General features: G+C 39.6%; 1 protein-coding gene across 2 annotated transcripts in view; it reads right to left on the reverse strand.

The window, feature by feature from the left end:
• LOC112112642 (E3 ubiquitin-protein ligase Midline-1) overlaps positions 1-19553 on the reverse strand; it is a 352433-nt gene that overhangs the window by 117094 nt on the left and 215786 nt on the right. For both annotated transcript variants that reach the window (XM_026648411.1, XM_026648403.1), the window contains exon 2: positions 5643-6358. In XM_026648411.1, the coding sequence (XP_026504196.1) occupies positions 5643-6302 (660 nt within the window). In that variant the 5' untranslated portion in view covers positions 6303-6358. The remainder of the gene's footprint in view (positions 1-5642; positions 6359-19553) is intronic.

Here is a 19553-nt window from a genome sequence, read left to right on the forward strand (position 1 = left end):
ATGTTGACACCAAAAAGAAGAATAATCTATGCAGCAGAATACACAATTTTACATAGATTGGGCAATATCTAATGTAACAATTTATTAACTTCATGTATGCATATATCGTACCTAATTTATGTACTCTAACAATTTTTATTAAACCTGTTTCATCTAATTTCTGAAGTTCATGTACAGAATGAACAAGAAGCTATTGAATTTCAAGTTTCCCTAGAACACATTTTGCCAGGTTTAATATAATACTTTTATTAAATACTAAAGCTGTATAACTTGAAAGAAAGGTGACAACTGGCTGCTGCTCAAAATCATTCAATACTAAGCAAGCAGGACGAAAATATTCAATCTTGTAAAGTTAGTTATAATTTTTTCCACATCCTTCATACAATATATTGTGCTCACTGAGGAGATTGAATAATTGATCCTATTGAGAAAGGCCGTGTGTGTTTCTTCTAAGGCCCATATTCTTTCCTAAATGCATTAACTACCATTAAGCCTAATGTTAATAGAAGTTACAAAGATACAAAAGGGAAAATATATTCATAAATATGAAAATCAGCAACAGAAAAAAGTGTTTTTAAAAGCATACATTAATCAATGCTGAGTTAAAAATAGAAATCCATTACATCCATAAACGTGCTAGTAATAACCAAAAGTACATTATATATGGAATGCATATACATAACATACATGTGTATGTAATTCATATACACACACACATATATATTTACACACACACATTTTATGCACCCTCATATGTATCTATTTATATGCACATGCACTGTACATTTGTGTGCGTTTGTGCATGTGTGTAAATTTGGATATTACTAGTACCTTGTATGTGTATTATACACACACACACACAAATTATATACACTCTCTGTTATATGTACACACACACACACACACACACAGAGTACATGTAGATATTACTAGTATCTTTGTATGTATAGGTATTGATCTACCCATACATACTATTAATAGATGCACATAATGATGTACGGTCTGATCCTGGAAGCACATACTCATGTGTGGTCAGCAGGACTATTTACATGAGTACAGGTTTGCAGTGTCAGACCCTGATGATATTACAATACATTTGCAACCTGATTAATGATCAGTCCATAAATTAAAAATAATACAAAAAGGAAGTAAGGAACACATAGCTGGACTGAAAATTTCAGCATATATTGTACCAGAATCTCTACAAAGACATTTAGATATTAAGGGTTTTAACCTCAAGTTTAAAACAATAGGGAAAGATGCATGCATTGTTATACTCTATTTATAGAAGCTTTGGATTTGGCAGAAGGCCTTCTATCATAATATGCTCAAAGTAATTTTGTAAGATGTAACTTTGATTTTCTCAGTGCTTAAATATTTTATAGTTGCTTCCTACTGAAAAATGTTTGTGAGCACTAAGCTTGTTAAGGTAAATGGATTATTTTCCCCTGTGTCCTGATTCAGACTAGGAAAAAAGAAATAGATATTTTTAATGGATTCTGTCACAAAATCATCACACCAAAATGTGGATTTTGATTATAGTGTTGTCAATTTTTGTAATTTCTTTCCATGAAAAAAAGAAAAAAAAAAACCCAGCAACCAAACATAATTTAAAGATCCCTTTTTGTTGGTGTACTTTTGGACGTAAAAATACAGAAAATGTTAATGAAAAAGGCAACACTCTCGCAGTTACAGAATTCTACTCTGGAATCTGATCTATATATCATAAACATGCCTAACATACTTCAGCATTAATAAGAATTACACAGACATATTCAGGGCTATAGCAGACCTAACAAAAGGTATCTCCTGATTAGGTAGTATGAAAGCCACCCAAAACTGATTTCACATTGCATGGCGTTATGGGAGATATTGCTACATGAACGTTATAGACCAGATCCTCAGCTAGTGTAAATCTAAGCAGCTCCATTAACTTCAATTGAGCAATGTTTATTTACACCATTTGAGAATCTGACCCAAGATGTATTTTTTTTCCCTTTTTTCAGGCCCAAATGTAACATGTTTATTAACTCAAAATGAACATTAGCTGACTATATCTGTCTTACATTTGTCCACCCACAACATTCTCTCTCACTCCAAAACCTTAGCTAATGTTAACTTGTGTAGATACAACTATATGAGAATCTAATTTTGATTTGTTTCCCTGAAAAAAACTGGTATGTTTCATTCCATTGCTCCAAGACAAAAAGGAAAGGATGAATGTTCATTGAGTAATAGAGATTCTTTGCATTCATGAAGGGGGTGAGATGTGAGCATTTGCTAGAACCCTGTGAACCTCCTGTTAATATTTATAACACACTATACATTGTTTATATACCAGAAGATTAATTTTAAGTTCCACTACAAAGTTAACACTATACCATGTCATATAAATTTAATATATTACTGACTTGTCCCCAGTTTTTTTTTATTATACACATATATGTCTGTGACCTACTTTATTAATTATTAATAATTATAATAAACAGAAGATTTTTCATGTAATCCTATAACTAAAAATACTAGAGGCCCGCTGCTGTAACTCACAGTGGGGCTGATAAAAGATGAAAGTACTCAGCACCTCACAGGATTGGAGTTATAACTGTCAGGGCAAAGTGATTTAGACTTTTAGTTCTCATTTCCAGAGCTTCACAATGACTATTACATTGACTGTTAAATCCACTCTAGCATGCATACCTCAGACAAGTGTACCAGAACTCTTAATTAAAGAGCTTCATTTTTGCCACAAAAGGAGCTAGATTGTAATGGCATCTTTTGTCCCGTGGTTAATGAAGGATGATATATTGTTCAAATAATTAGCAACACTGCTGGGATAGAATGCAAGTAATTAGCATAGCTTGACACCCAGAGCTACATACCAAAAACCAGCTAGTTGCTGTTGGTAGCATCAACACTATGTTGATTTTAAAAAGCCTCCACTGAAAGAAAATGTCACTTAAGATATGGTGTGTTTTGTTTTTTTAAGGAAACTGTTATCATTAGAAATTTATGAATGAGTCCAGCGATTTTACAGAATAATACATGTTCATTTTTTCAAAAATCTTTGTATCACCAAAAATCTTTTTATTTAAATAACAGTATTTTCACAACCATCAGTTTTATCCATTTCTTTTAGTTGACATTTTAGTTTATTAAATTTTAGCATTGAGCTTATTAGCTTCTACACATCCATGTGGATGAAAGTCACCATATAAACTCAAGACCAAGATCCTTCCATTCTTAGTAGCAGTAGTGTAGCTAGGCTAACCTAGTATCTATCTCAAAGGTCAATATTACCCTTAATGAAGGAGACAACCAGAATTCAAGAGTGGACTTGGAACTCTTGCTTGTCTGATAGACAGCAGAGGCCAAATCTTCAGCTGATGTAAACCCACATCACTCTGCTTATTTCAATGGAATGATGCCGATTTACATGCTGTAGATCTCGCTCTAGGATTTTAGCACATAAAATATTCTCAGCCTCTGGGAAAAAAAGGTAGGGAGAGAAGGGATAAGGCATGGTTTTCAAATAGCCTTGCTGATGGCCAGAGACTGGAGCTTTGATCTGGAAAGAAACTACCTGGCCTACTACCCTTCTACCTAGAGTGTAGTGCAGCACATGGAGGGAAGAATTATATGAGGGGAATGGTAGCTCATGATGAAGTGGGTACCAAATGGCCTTCATTCAGGCTTGATGTTATCTGACAGAACTATCTGTGGGAAGAGATCAACCACCTGGCAGGATTGTTGGGGCCAAGGAAACACATATTTGGGTATCTTGTCACCTTGGACACAAAATGCCAAAATGTTGTAATACAGTATATAAATAGAGAGAATTTTAGCTAAAAAAATAATTTTAGTAGGAATTTAAACAATCGTTTGCATTGTCATTAAAGTGGAATGGCATCAGATGACAATCATCTACTCTACCCACTGCATTCATGTTCACAACCAGAGCTAGCAGAAAACCTACGCACAGTACAAACTAGCCTGGCTTTAAATTTCATTTTCCAAGCTATTGGTGATATTAACTCAAAGCTATAAAGAAAGGAGACAACTGTTTTAAAAATGCTCTATTTAGGCTTACTACATCTAAATAAGTCAAAATGTGAGATATTTCCTAATTGCTTATATTGAGAGATTAAAAAATATACTTACCCAATACTTAATTATGGCAGGTATTTCAAATTAAATAGTGCATTCCTACCAATATAAATCAATGAACAATAGTGATGTAACTGTTCTAATTAGTCTACCAAATAGTAACATTTCATTAAGTCAATTATTGGGTTTTTATATCCACATTATAGAATACTAAATGTAAAATATTATCAATCATGACAAAAAATCTTATATTTATCAAAGAATACAATTGTGTAATATATGTAAAAATAACTATACTTCATTATTAAACAAGAAATCCTTTAAGATTTGAAAGGAAGCTGTCAGTTTCAGCCAGATTTTCTTCCCATTACTATTCACTGTTTTAATATAATATGACTTTTTGTGTATGTGCATGCACTCATATATAAACATAAAGTGTTTGTGCATATATATACACACATACATACACACACACAACAATGAAATAGTATGCATTTTGAGATAAGACCTCTAGTTAATTCAACCTATTCTGTTTGTTTCTTGCCATTGAAACCATTGTATGCAGAAGAAGAATGCTCTTTTTACCTTCATACTCATGATCTCTCAGTTGTAGTCTTCCTTTGAAATAACCAAAGCTGCATTTCCCTAAGGAATGGGGGTTGGGGTTCCTGAGGGTCTCTCTTTCTTATTCTGCTCTGCAGAAGCATGCAAATCTGGTAACTAAAAGATCCTGGGCTCAAAGAGGTATAATACTTCTCTACTTTCTGAGTTGGAGCTTTGTTAAATTAAGTCCATGCTGAAACTGGAGAACATCCAGAGAATGTGTGTTAGCAATACCGATACTATACTGAAGACATTCTGCAATGGAACACAGGACTGTCAGAGCAGCATGGTTACCTGATAGGATAGATGCCATTTCACTGTGGAAGGGGGGGTGAGAGGGGGGAGGAAACACATAACCAAGGGAATGTCACAGGTAGCTCTGAAACAATTTCATTTTTGTTTTCATTTCTATGTCTTATGTAAGTGTGGCTGAATGCTGTTGCTGGGAGAGTCCTGAAGACAGTTCTTAAATGTTTCCCCTGCTTAGTAGAGATGAGGGATTTCAAGTTGTAAGCAACTGCGTTAAAAATAATCATCATCAGAATATTTAAAGAATGTCTGAAATTTCAATCAATGTCCATGTATATGTATATACACACACGCCTGTATGTACAGCGGTCAACATTAAAAACTTACCGGTCACTATGGATAATGCTTTAGGTAAATAAAAAAGTTTAATTCAATATTTGTAGAATGTTTGGTAAGTATAGGGAAGTTTAGATAATACGGAGGTAACTTTATCTAAAGCAAATTAATTGACACCTTTTCAAGAACACATATGTGTGTACATGCATATTATATATTCATTACAGACTGCACTCCTACCTATACCAATCACTCACCAGAGGTGAGAAAACGTATTTCCCCATCATGCAACTAAGCTTCTTTTCACACCCCACTTGCTGGGCTACAAGGGGTGAGTCGATAAAACTAACCTTTAATTTGTCATAGCGCTCGCTCAAAGCTGCCACCTGATGATCACGATGCCGTCCAACCAGTTTACACAAGGCACAGATTAACTGGTCATCAGTCACGCAGTACATGTTAACTTTCTCGTCCTCATGCTCCAGACACATTAATCCTCGGATGTGAGAGTCCGGAATAGGCTCTATCAAACGGTGGCCCGTGAATGGCTTCTTGTTCGGGTGAGTCGCTTTCAGGCACTCCTCGCAGTAGGACACCTCGCAAGTGACACAGGTCTTCACTGCTTCCTGGGCAGGGTCCTGGTCACAGAACTGGCAGAGAACTTTTTCACTGGATGACATGCTGTTGCTATCAAATGCCCGCTCTCGGCGGGTTTCGCTAGGAGAATTGGGCCCACTCACTGAAGCTTTCTGAAACCTGTCGATAATATTCTGCAGGGTGACGTTGCGCTTCAGTCCGTCTAGACCACGTTGATTGAGAGTGATGACATAACGACAAGTAGGGCACTGGAAGGCAGTGATGGATTCCACTGATTCGTTGGTGGCACAGTGGGAGACCAATATGCGATGCGCACAGTTGAAACAGAGGCTGTGAGCGCAAGGCAGCAGCAGTGGGTCCTCAAACAGCTCCAGACAGATAGGGCAGGTCAATTCCGACTCCAGTGTTTCCATCTTCAGGCAAAGCTTTCCTGTGTCGTCAGCGAAATCCAGGGAAGCTGATCGGCTATCTGGAAACATAATGCAAAATTCGATTAGGCGAGAGAGAGCAAGAGGGGTCAGCCACGGGGGGTTGTCAACTTTCGCCACTGGTACTATCAAGCCACCACGGCAGACTGAAGAGCTATCTAAAGTTTTGAATCTGCATAGGCACATGTCAAGGTATTTAAAATTGTACTATTTTGTATTTAAAAAACAAAAACAATTTAAAAAAAACATAATTTACTGTTTTGTATTTAAAAAAAACAAAACAAAAACAAACAAAACCCTTTTGTCAATTTCTCTATCTTTAACATGAGATTGAGGGCAACAGCAGATGTTTTCTCGTGCTTTTGAATTATTAAAAGCCAAAACTAAGACCTTCAAACTGCAGAACAACATATCACAGTAAAAATAGATTCCTGCTGCAGAAGCGGCTGTCTGCTTTGCTAACCTACTGGCATTTTTCTTATTTCTGTTTTGAAGAGCAGCAGAGCAAGGATTAAGCCACAGTATTATAATAGATAATCTAAAAACTCCTCGTTGCTTCTGTACTTCACATTGTGGCGTTGTCTCAGATTACAAATTTTAATTAATGTTACAGTCATGGTACATAAATATACTCGGTATATCTGTCTCTCTATATAGCCTATGTGTGTGTGAATATACATGTAGTGCAGTGTGTATGTATAGAGTACATAGGTATATATATTTTTTCAAGAATGTGTATATATGCATAAATACATCTCACACACACACACACACACACATACACACCCCTAATACGGTGTATACGTACACATATACACAGCAGCAGCAATGGACACAACAGAAATATCTAGAGAGATTAGGCAAAATATAATATAAAGAGAAAATATTAGCTCTGCACAAATTTCAAATGAGTTTGACCTAAGACACAACATGAGCTTCTGGAAGATCATTGAGCTAAAGTGAAATATCTGTGGCTTGTTTAGTTTAACAAATTTATCTTGGTGTGTGTATAATCTTTGTTGTTACAATTTAGAAGGAAAATAGACTATCGGCTGAAAATACTCAGTTTAGTGGTTTACGGATCAGCTGAAGTGGATAAGGAATCACCAATAACTTTTAGCTGGAGGGCCTGGGATTTTTCAAGAAAATGCAGCAGTACATCCCTGAAAAGAGATCAACTGAAACTTCATTTTGTTTCCTCTTCTCTATTCAAGTTACAGGGAGTGATTTTGAAAGAGTCGCCCTACGCAGCTCTCCCTGCCTAAGCTCTCATCAAGGCCCCATTGCTATTGCAAGCAGACAGGTCAGTGAAGCAGAAGCAAAAGCTATGCTTCACACTCACAGAGCTGTACCTCTTCACAGTACAATCTATTTAAGCTTTGTTGCTCATAACTGAGGACAGCTTCAGATGGCACAGCTGCACACTCTTTACACTGTAAAGTCATTGTTCAGTTGTGTGAACTCCTGCCTCCCTCCCACTTCCAAAAAAAAAAAAAAATCACATACAAATCTTGGTTCATTAAGGGTGAAGAGAGCCTGGTGCTCATTAGCAAGCTTGGGAACCAAATCTCTTTGAACTTTCTGCATTTCACCACAATTAAATTTGGGACTGCAGTTACAGTGACAGGAATGCTATATATATAACACCAATACAAACCATAACAGAACAGAAAAGTTCAACAAATGGAGGCAAGGTTCAAATCACCCGTTAATTCTTATTCATACGTGCTTTGTGGCAAGGGCACTGAGGCTTTAGTTCCAGAGATGTTTTTGCCCCTTTGCAGTCTTCCAGATATTTGCCAAAAACTCCGGAGATTTTTAAAACGCACTGACCTCATCACAAGTCTTAATTTTCAGGTCTACTGTGATGATGATCTTGGTTCAACTAAAGTTCACTTTGCCACTGTCTAATTCAGTTATAACTATCCATCAAATGCCAGAAATACATGCTGTGCCTGTTAAAAATTAAAGACCTGTTGATTTGACATGGGTGCAATGATAACCCTCCACTCTCACATCAACCACAGTCACACAGCACACAAAAGATGAAAGCATATTCTGCAGATGAAGAACAGTGTCTCTTTTCTTTTCTTCATTCACTGTTCCGTGGAAGATCCAGATGATCAAAACCTCATTCATGCTGTTTGAATTCATTCCACACCACAACGGAATACCTCATCACCCATTTATCCTGCATTTTATATGATGAACTGAAAATAACAGAAGGGGATTTATGGTTGGCAGAAGCCAAGGTTTTAAGCCAGCAAACCTAATTGTTACTTCTACACTGGCATTTCTGTAAAAACACACTGACCTTCAGCGTTTCTTTCTTATAACTGTTTGGGATTCGGGGCTTCTTCCATGTGTCCTTTTATACATGGAAATCCCTGTGGCTGTGTGTGTGGCAGGTGATCTCCTTATCTCTGTTCAGTTGCCTTCTTGAAACACATGGCTTTTAATGATAGTCAACTACAGATAAACCAGGAGGTATCTGCACCACTGATCCAAAGGTTGGAGTTTACCCAGTGTTTCAGAAAGGTCTTTATAGACTATTTTGTCCAAGTCTGATGTGGGATCAGATTCTGGTACCTTTACTCACACTGAATGGTAACTTACTCCTTGAGCAGCACTACTCAGTGAGAGTAAGGGTATCAAAATCTGGCCCTCAGATTGTAAGCTTGTTCAGGCAGAGGCCTGTCTTGCTGTTTGTTCAGAGTTGAACACATTGAGGGAGCTCAATAAATGATACATGTCCCCTTGTACCAAATATTGCTAAAACCTCTAGCAAAATCATCTGCACCGCCTCTCCTTTACAGCTGCCAATGACAATTACTTTTAATAACACTGCATTTTTTATTACCACTGCCTCTGTGCCTGAACCAAAACCAATGTAAGCTCTAAGAGGGACAGAGTATGCTAAAGACAATCCAAATAGGAGTATCTAACCAACTACAATCCTGCTATTATACTTTTAAACAATTCAATGCAGGTCATGTTAGCAATCCACCCACAAAGTCTCTTAAAACCAAATGCTATTTTTCTCAAATTTTCATGTATAAGCTTTCACTTTCCTGAGATTTCTGGAAAACTTCTAACCACTTGAAATTGGAAGACTGCACTTTAGGACCAATAAAAAAAAAACCAACTTATGCCAAGCGTATTGTCATAGAAACAAAAATTCAGTATAAATGGCTTATAATAGATTCTGTTGTGGCTTTACAAAGCTGTAGTCCATAAAATTACTGCCACCCAACCAATGCAGGAGAAACAGCAATAGGGAAAAGAACTTGGAATATATAATTTGGTAATTTCAAAAATATAGAATTACAGGCATAAAAATATCATTGCAGTGAGAAATACTAAGTTCTACTCATAAGAAGTAATTTTAGCTATAGACAACAGTGAGATAGCAAATGATAAAACATGAATATTATTTCTAGCTGGGAAACCTACTTCAGTAAGAACTTAATGTAGGCCTGGCTTGACATGAGTAATTGGACATGGGTGAGGTCTCACTTTTTGGGAGACAGGATTAGGATCAGTAGGCTGAAAACAAAATGTCTTTACTAGCCAAGATACGAGGGAACCATTTACAATGTCCAAGCTAACAATGGATAAGTCGGGAATGTAAAGATGAGATAAACAGTAAGTTGTACATGGACAGTGCATGGACAGAGCATGCCGCACAGAGATTAGTTCCTACAAAGTAACCAAGCCATGTGCTGCAACGTACAATAAATGCAATGTGATGTGCGAATGTATATAAAAGGAAGAGGTTTGCTGTGTAACTTTGGATATGTGGTATGTCCTATGCTCAACCACTATGCTTGAATCTGATCCACTCAGCGTAGCTTTGCTGTATACCAGTGGTTCTCAACCAGGGGTCTGGGGCCCCCTGGAGGACCGCGAGCAGGTTTCAGGGGGTCCGCCAAGCAGGGCCAGTGTTAGACTTGCTAGGGTCCAGGGCAGAAAGCCGAAGCCCCATCTCATGACTGGAGTCAGACTGAATTCTTGGGAAACTGAGTGGAAGAAATCTCAGGGGAAACAGAATACTTGGAAGTCTGAATCTCCTCTCACATAATGTAGTGTATGAAATATGGTGGAAATAGAATGTTGGCCTTAAAGGTTGAAATGTCACTGAAATCAGTAACAAAACTCCCTTCCTATGACTTCAATGGGCCAGGATTTGACCCATTGTTTTAAGACAAATTGAAGAACTTTGAATTGGTGATGACTCCTTTTAATTGCATAAGGAGAGCATCCTCAAGCTCCAGAAAAAGAGAAGTAAGAGAAATGGACAATTTAAACTGAAATTTGACTAATTTACATTAGCTTGCAAGTGTCAAGTACAAGTGGAGTACAGTGGGAAATTCTTCATTTATATGATTGTTTCATTACTATTATGATATGCAATATGATTTTATTACTATGTTTACTTTATTATTTCTGTGCTTTATCATTTTATTTAAGCTTGATTTAAACACACAGAGCAGGAGTATTATGATAAAAGAAAAAACAGAAGTCCAAGAATAATGTGTCTTTGAACTGTATATTATTAGTTGGATATGTATGAAATTCATTAATATAACTTCAATAAAGAGCTACATTTAAAGAGAAAATGTTCATAGTGGAAAATCATCTCTTTTTAAAACTCGCAATTCTACACATCTATTATTGGTCAAAAAGCCTAACACTTCTTCACTGACAATATCCAGAGCCTGTGCCATTAAAGTAATAAAGACTCTTGCAATTTATTTCAATGAGAGCATGATCAAGACCCAAAAATATATTCACTGAGGAGCATGTAACATGTTCTCCTTGGCTCTAGTAAGTATTTTGCAGCTATTATAGCAAACAGAGAAAAATTTCAATGTACCCTACACGTGTGTTAGTATTCCTCCTTGAGGTGACATTGCAATTAACCCCTTAAACAATTTCTTTAAGGTTACAGACCAAAGTACAATGATAATACTGTACTTTGAGTATTTCTTCTCTACTTTTCTTTGGTCCTGGGAGTGCAACAGCAATTAAATACTTTAAAGTCCCTACACATACCAAGAAGCTGAAACTCTTCTATCTTTGCAGGTAGATTTGATAACCGTCCTATCTTCATACTCATCACCACAACATTTGAGTGCCTGATTTTTTTCACTTTAGCATTAACTACATAATAATAGGTTTCAGAGTAGCAGCCGTGTTAGTCTGTATCCGCAAAAAGAACAGGAGTACTAGTGGCACCTTAGAGACTAACAAATTTATTAGAGCATAAGCTTTCGTGGGCTACAACCCACTTCTTCGGATGCATATAGAGTGAAACATATATTGAGGAGATATATATACACACACATACAGAGAGCATGAACAGGTGGGAGTTGTCTTACCAACTCTGAGAGGCCAATTAAGTAAGAGGAAAAAAAAAACCACTGACCCAGGAACCTATCCTTGTAACAAAGCCCGATGCCAACTCTGTCCACATATCTATTCAAGTGACATCATCATAGGGCCTAATCACATCAGCCATACCATCAGGGGCTCATTCACCTGCACATCTACCAATGTGATATATGCCATCATGTGCCAGCAATGCCCCTCTGCCATGTACATTGGCCAAACCGGACAGTCTCTACGCAAAAGAATTAATGGACACAAATCTGACATCAGGAATCATAATACTCAAAAACCAGTGGGAGAACACTTTAACCTGTCTGGCCATTCTATGACAGACCTGCGGGTGGCTATCTTAAAACAGAAAAACTTCAAAAACAGACTCCAACGAGAGACTGCTGAGCTGGAATTGATATGCAAACTAGACACAATCAACACAGGATTAAATAAAGACTGGGAATGGCTGAGCCATTACAAACATTGAATCTATCTCCCCTTGTAAGTATTTTCACACTTGCTTCTTATCAAACTGTCTGTACTGAGCCATCTTGATTATCACTTCAAAAGTTTTTTTTCCTCTTACTTAATTGGCCTCTCAGAGTTGGTAAGACAACTCCCACCTGTTCATGCTCTCTGTATGTGTGTATATATATCTCCTCAATATATGTTTCACTCTATATGCATCCGAAGAAGTGGGTTGTAGCCCACGAAAGCTTATGCTCTAATAAATTTGTTAGTCTCTAAGGTGCCACTAGTACTCCTGTTCTTTCTACATAATAATGTCATTATTACCAGATAATGTCATCCGCCATTTTGACCCAATAAATTCAGGACAAGACTAGGTATTGCTAATTTCTGAAGAATGCTAATTTTATAACTGAGGTAAAACTATACTTAAAAATAATAGGCTAGAGTCTCTAGTTAACTAAGGACACTTTGTGTCAGAAAGTCAATGGAGACTAACCCTCTACTGGAGTAAAGCTAGCAGAGGTGGCTCGAATGCTTCTATACAGTTGCCCATTCCTCAGAGATAGTGGAAGGAGAGGGTGTGTCAGGGGCAGGTCATGGACAAAATGGGGGTAGGTAGCAATGTGGTAGAAAGGATCTCTGCTACTCTTGATCCTCCGTTGGCATAAGGTTCTTGAGCCAGTGGCATAAATAAGGGCTGTCCTTGAGCAGTCCTACACTGTGCTGAATCAGCTGCCACTCTCCACTGTGTTCAAGTGCATGTAAAACTGCGTAACCTGATAAACTGTATTTATTCAGAAGCAAAAAAAAGTGTGTCGTGCTGTATCTGGAGATTCTCTGATGTGTCTCCTCACTAACAAGATTTCAGTTTTTCATGTGTTGGTGAATCAAATCCTAAATATACCCAAAGCCAGGGCCGGCTCCAGGCACCAGCGCAGCAAGCAGGTGCTTCGGGCAGCCCAGGGGAAGGGGCGGCACGTCCGGCTCTTCAGCGGCGGGTCCCTCGGTCCCTGTCAGAGGGAAGGACTCGCCGCCGAAGTGCCACCGATCGCAATCGCGGCTTTTTTTTTTTTTTCTTCCCCCCCGCCGCTTGGGGCGGCAAAAACCCTGGAGCCGGCCCTGCCCAAAGCAGTTTCCATTGGCATTTTTTCCTAGCAACATTTACTGACAACATATTGGCTTTGGGATACTACTGATTCTAGATTTCAGTACTGCAATGTCAGGGCCCTGGCCACAAACACTTACATGTGTCACCAGCACTGGAACCGGGTCAAGGTGCCATGGCCACCCCACTTTTTAACAAAAGAAACATATGTGCTCTCTGTGGGATATTTAAATATTAATTCCTCTGCCACTTTGGCCTTGCCTCCCTGCTCCCAATTCTACAAAGGTTCCAGGTGCCCGAAGGGCTATTGTTCCCCCCTCCTTTAAAACCTGTCTGGGAGACAGCACGTTGTGACTTGGCCTGGTTGGCCGGCACCTGGGTCCCGCTCTACACTGAGCCACATGCCAGCAGCTGGGCCCTCACCTGTCAACTACCAAAACTACAGCGCAGGTCCTCTTGGTGCCGGGAACCCGCTGGGTCTGGGAAGCAGGAAGGACCTATCACCAGAGGGTTTCGGGCTGGTCAGCAGGGAGAGTATGTGTGGGGGGGAGGATCGGGGGGAGGGAGCAGGGGCTCCGGGAAGATGGGGCTGGTGGGAGGAGGCAGAGGCTACAGTAGGGTGGGACTCGGGGGAGGGCGGGGGGATTTGCTCCCCCCACTCTTGCAGTCCTACCTGCACCTGTGACGTGCTTAAATTCAATGGGAATAACTCACACATGTAAAAGCCATACAGGTACATAAGCGTGCAAGACTGAGGAATTAGACCTGGAACACCTGCTGATGCCATTTTTTTTTTTTTTTTTTTTTTTGTAGAAAGTACTTTAAACTTTATATTAATTTTAAATTTTTAAAAAGGCCCTGATTAGATAAATTACCATGTTATGTTAATCCAAGAATGGCAGTTATAAAATAAATTGCAAAACCTTTATAGAGACCACACACAAAGAATGTACTGTATAGGAACTCTTTATAATGAACTTAAGTGAAATTTGGAAACGGAGTCAAAGGCAGAATTACTGTGTGTGTGTGTGTGTGTGTGTGTGTGTGTGTGTCTTCTAGTGCTGACACAAAGTAGCATCATAATAGGCAGTGTCTGTTTTTCAGGTTAACAGGATGTTGTATAAATGCACGGTAAACTTAGTTAAGTGTTTACATTCTTGTCATAGAATCGGATATAGGCACTGAAAGAGGCAAGAAAAAAAAACCTGTCTCATCTGTAATTGATACATTTGGAATTTCTAGTATTAGCTCTGAAGAAAGGAAATTTATGTTCTAGTTTTCATTCTGCTGTACGATATAAATAGAATCATTTTAGGGAACAGTTAGAACATGTGGCATCAGATTCAAGAAGTATTCCTAATGCTATTAAAGAATACTCACAACCCAATGTTTGCCCCTAATCCATTAACTACTTTCAACTTTTATATCTCAGACAACTGAGGTCTGTGATTAACTAGTGATGTTAATAATTATCCATGCATTTTTCATTACTTTGACATTGACATATTTTTAAAGGACAGCAACCATCCACATGGAGCTGATAATCAAAGCTTAAAAAATTATTCCTAGTACTTCGGGAAGAGAAGCATTCACCACATTAGGGAAAGCTAGTTGTCATTACATATAAGCCTCCGTTTACTGCAGAAAACTCTCTTCCTCATTTACATCATAAAACTGAGGGTTAATAAAACTTCAAAAGGAGAGTACTCATTCAACAGCTTCTGCCACAAGTGACTGTCATATTTTTCATGTGAATATTTCACATTATTCATACATTTTCATTGCCAAAGGAATAATTCACTGTTTTATCCACAAGTAAACTACATATGATATGTACATAATGTTTGTAACAGTTTACATTTTTTGGAACATTTGAGAGATGTGCTTTGGCTGTATTTGTTAACATCTGCCTCACCGCTTGTGGTTAAACATAGTCCTAATGGCATCATTCTGTCTGTGGAATGTCATATGTCAGTTACAGAACACATGTTCTAAAGGCCCAATCCTGCAAGTTGACATCAGCGGGACTGAGAACGCTCAGCACCTCAGAGGAGTGGAATCTTCAGTAGAAAAAAAAAAAACACACACACATTCGTTTACCAAACTGGGATCTAATAATCATCTAGGAACTAAAATATTCTTTGAGCCTTAGGTTAAAAACTGAAAAAAACAAGATTGGCTATATACAGTGAAGACCCAAAGGGCTCATAAAATAGAATAGCAGATATCTATTTTAATATGCTTCTGTACATTTTAAAAATTAAGTGCTCTGAATTGTTTTTTTAATATTCATGTGTGTCAACTAGTTCTATATTTTTAGGTGTGTGATGCTCAAATGCGGAATGCTGAAAACAAAGGGCTAGATCTCCTCAGCTGGTGTAAATCACCATAACTCCACTGACCTCATGATTGAGCTCCATTAACTTGACTGATTTACGCCAGCTAAAAGATCTAGCTCAAAAATCTCTTACACAAAACTAATTTTCACCTCTCCATATGAAAAGAGATTAATTTCAAATGTCTCTCTAGTAATTCAGCAGCAAAAATTGGGCACTTCACTTTGCTTTTTCGTCAGTGTAATGGCATTATGGGTGACAACGACCATGTATTTAAAAAGGCCTGAGTGGGAACCTAGCACTACAAGGGTAAACACCATATTTAAATTCATAACCATCCTAAACTTTGCATATAAATCTTGACCATGAATCATAAACTGTCAGAAGAAACCCAGGGTCTGTTCTCACATCACACAGAGCCTTTAAAATGGCAGTAAGAGGTGTTCGGGGAGCTGCAATAGTCAAGTTATGACCTCACTTGTCTCACGGGGCTTTTACAATTTAAACAGACTGGAAGTTCAATGTACAGATGCAATCTTGGCTAAATAAAGCTCTTGCTTTTTTAAACTAATCTCCATCCTACTCACCAGGCATACCCCATCAACCTCTCTGCCTTGCTTTCTGCTCCTCACGTGATAGCTGAAAAGTCCCATAAAGAAAGCGTATTTTTATTCTAACAGACCAGAAATGTGTTCTCAGTATACTCTGCACATTCGCAACCACTATGAAAAGAATTAGTTCACTGGCTTTTAAAAGATTTCCCATTCCAATATTTAACATTTTATTCCAATTGTATATCTATCACACTTATAATTCCTTTCTGTATGTTCCTCTAAGTGCCCGTATAAGACCAATACATGTATTTTCAAATAAAGATTGTATTGCTAAGGTAAGTTAAGGGGGGGGAGGATTTTAAAAACTGTAAATCACTTAAGTATTTAAGTAGAATTAAAATGAGCAACAACAAAAATGCTTTCCCACTTGCACACACCTTTCATTCAAGGACCCAAATCATTTTACAAACTTTAAGGGGCAAAGTTGGTAAAGTTGTAGCAGTGTAGCTGAGAGGAGAGTTTGGACCTAATCAATTGAGTCTCATGTGCCCCAGTGAGTTAGGTCCCTGTTTTACTGATTGACCATGACACACAGAGAGGATAAGGGGCAAATTATAGCTGCTCTTTTGAAGATGCACTGTTGTAGGGGAGGAAGAGAGCCCGGCTATCTGTGCAGGAGACAGCCAAATTTGGCTGCTTGTCTCCTGGGAGAACAAAAAGGAGGACAAACACTACACATGTCTGTGTGATGGCAAGATTGTGATCTGAACCCCTCACACATATGGCCTGGTGTCTGTGAGACTGCTCTGAGAGGAATGCAGTCATTAGCTGTAACAGAGGTGCCACTGTGGACAGCAGTAAGGACTAGGGTTGCCAACCCTCTAGGATTCTCCTGGAGTCTCCAGAAATTAAAGATTAATCTTTAATTAAAGATTATGTCATGTGATGAAATTTCCAGGAATACGTCCAAACCAAAATTGGCAACCCTAGTAAGGGCGCTCCCACTCTGGCCCATGCAGGCAGAATGGTTTCAGGATTGTGTTCTACACTAGGAGTTCTCAACCTTTTTCTTTCTGAGGCCTTTCCCAACATGCTATAAAAACTCCATGGCCCACCTGTGCCACACTAACTGGCTTTCTGCATAAAAAAGCCAAGGCCAGCATTGGGGGGTAGCAAGCAGGGCAATTGCCTAGGGCCCCACACCACTGGGGCCCCCGTGAAGCTACATTGCTCAGGCTTTGGCTTCAGCCCCAGGTGGCGGGGCTTCTGCTTTCTGCCCTGGGCTCCAGTGAGTCTAATGCTGGCCTGGCTTAGCAGACCCGCTAAAACCTGCTCGCAGCCCCCTAGAGGGCCCCAGACCCCTGATTGAGAACCACTGTTCTACACCTCCTACCCATCTTCCTAGCATGGTTCAGGCTCTATCAGCTAAGACACTGACTTGCAAAGCCTTCATAGAAAGTCAATTGCAGAACAAGGAGCAGAACCCAACCCCCTACTCCAACCACTAGAGACTGTGTATTTTTGTGCCTTATGTCAGTTACACTTTAGTGTAATTGACTAAGATTTGCAAAGCAACTGTCTCCAGGCTTCCTGATTTCCTCCATGGAGAATTTACAAATATCTTTGTTGAAATCCTGCATCCCAAGAACAACAAGAAATGTGTCTTTGGTCAGGAGTGTCTCAAAGATGGCCATCTCCTTTTCATTATGGTCTGCTGTCTCCATCTCCTTTTCATTATGGTCTGCTGTCTCCATCTCATTTCCATTCAGCTTTAGCTGAGTTACAGAATGAGCAGGAAACTCAATTTAGTCACAGGAAAGAGTCACCCCTCATTGTATAGTACAATGAGAGTATAACAGGCTGGCAGTGTTTGCCTGAAACAACCCTCCCTGTTAGCAGGCGTTGATTCTACTGGGAAAGGGTTCTCTTCTATTCTTTTCAAAAGTAAGGAGGTTCTGCTGTCTCACTGAGGCAGGCAGCTCCTTATCCCCACTGAATATGAGAAAGGTGGGGATAATCTCCTACAGAGAGAAGATCTAGGGTGTGGGCTGAGCACTCTAAGTAGGAACCCTGAGAACAGCCAAGCCTGGAGAGAAAGCTTGAGCCTCACTTTAATATCTTATTGTTAATTTCTTTGGACAAGATAGTGATTTGCTGTTATAACTCTATGCAGACAAGAAAGGAAGCATAAGACACTTTCTCCCTCTTTACTCCACTGTGCAGCCGGTCAACTTGCCAACCAGCATATCTCAGCCAACACTGGGGGGAAATAATCATCTACTGGTAATGCCAATAGCAGATTTCTTCCTCCTCGGAGCAAGGATGAGTCTTGAAAGAAATTACAATTTGTGGTCACAATTCATTCCCTGGTCTGCTATGCCCTGCCCCTTACTCAGGGTAAGATGTAAAAGTCTCAGTCTTGCCCCTTTGTTAATAAAACCCAACCTTGGCAAAGAGGGGACTTCTTTACTTTATGTTGTGTGAGGGCTTTGTTTGAGAACAGGTTGCAAAAGCCACCTGCTGACAGAAAGAGCCTGCAATGCTTCATTGTCTCTTATTTTGTGGGAACTTAAAGGTAACATCTCCCTGCCATATATGAACCTTGGCAATCTCAAGTATTTTCGTTTTTGTACTTGCATCCCTTGTAAGGAACACAGTGAGACAAAAACAATCAATTGCCCACAACCATACAATCTCACCTTGAGGGCTTTTAGCAGCCATGCAGAACAATAGCTTTAGTACTTCAAGCTAGAGAATTAAAAGCAGCAAATGAAAGAACAGTATCAGTAACTGAGTGTGTAACTCAGACAATTAAAGTGCCAAATACTATTGGTTAATTTCAGAAAGAAAAATATATAGGAGACCAAGGAGATCTTGTGGGGCTGGGTGGGTACAGCAGTCAAAACAAAGACCGCAAGGGTGCTGGAACAATTTTTATAGTGGGGGTGCTGAGAGACCTTGAACCAATCTGTAAACCCTGTATATCAGCCCACGAGCCTCCCCAGTGTGGCTCATGGGGCTCCAGCAGTTTTGGGGCCGGGTCTCTCCCTTGGCCCCACCTGCCGCCCCTAGGCGCTCCCCCCGCCAGGAGCCCTGGCAGCGCTGCGAAGCTGAGCGGCGTCTGCCTGCTCGCTCTAATGGCTGCCGGCCACTTCCTGCAGCCCAGGGGCAGGGCAGGGCGGGGCTGTGCCTCCGTGCGCTGCCCCCACCCCGAGGGCCCCTGAGGCCAATGGGATGCTGCGGGGGCGGTGCCTGGAGGCAGCAGCGCACAGAGGCCTCCTGCCCTGCCCCGCCCTACCTTGGAGCCCCAGGTATGCACCACACTCCCGACCCCCTCCCAGAGCCTGCACCCCCTCCCCACATACCCCCTCCCGATCCCAAACTCCCT

The sequence above is a fragment of the Terrapene carolina genome, unplaced genomic scaffold, assembly GCF_002925995.2.
Source record: "Terrapene carolina triunguis isolate 2854851 unplaced genomic scaffold, T_m_triunguis-2.0 Scaffold22, whole genome shotgun sequence".
NCBI lineage: Eukaryota > Metazoa > Chordata > Testudines > Emydidae > Terrapene > Terrapene triunguis.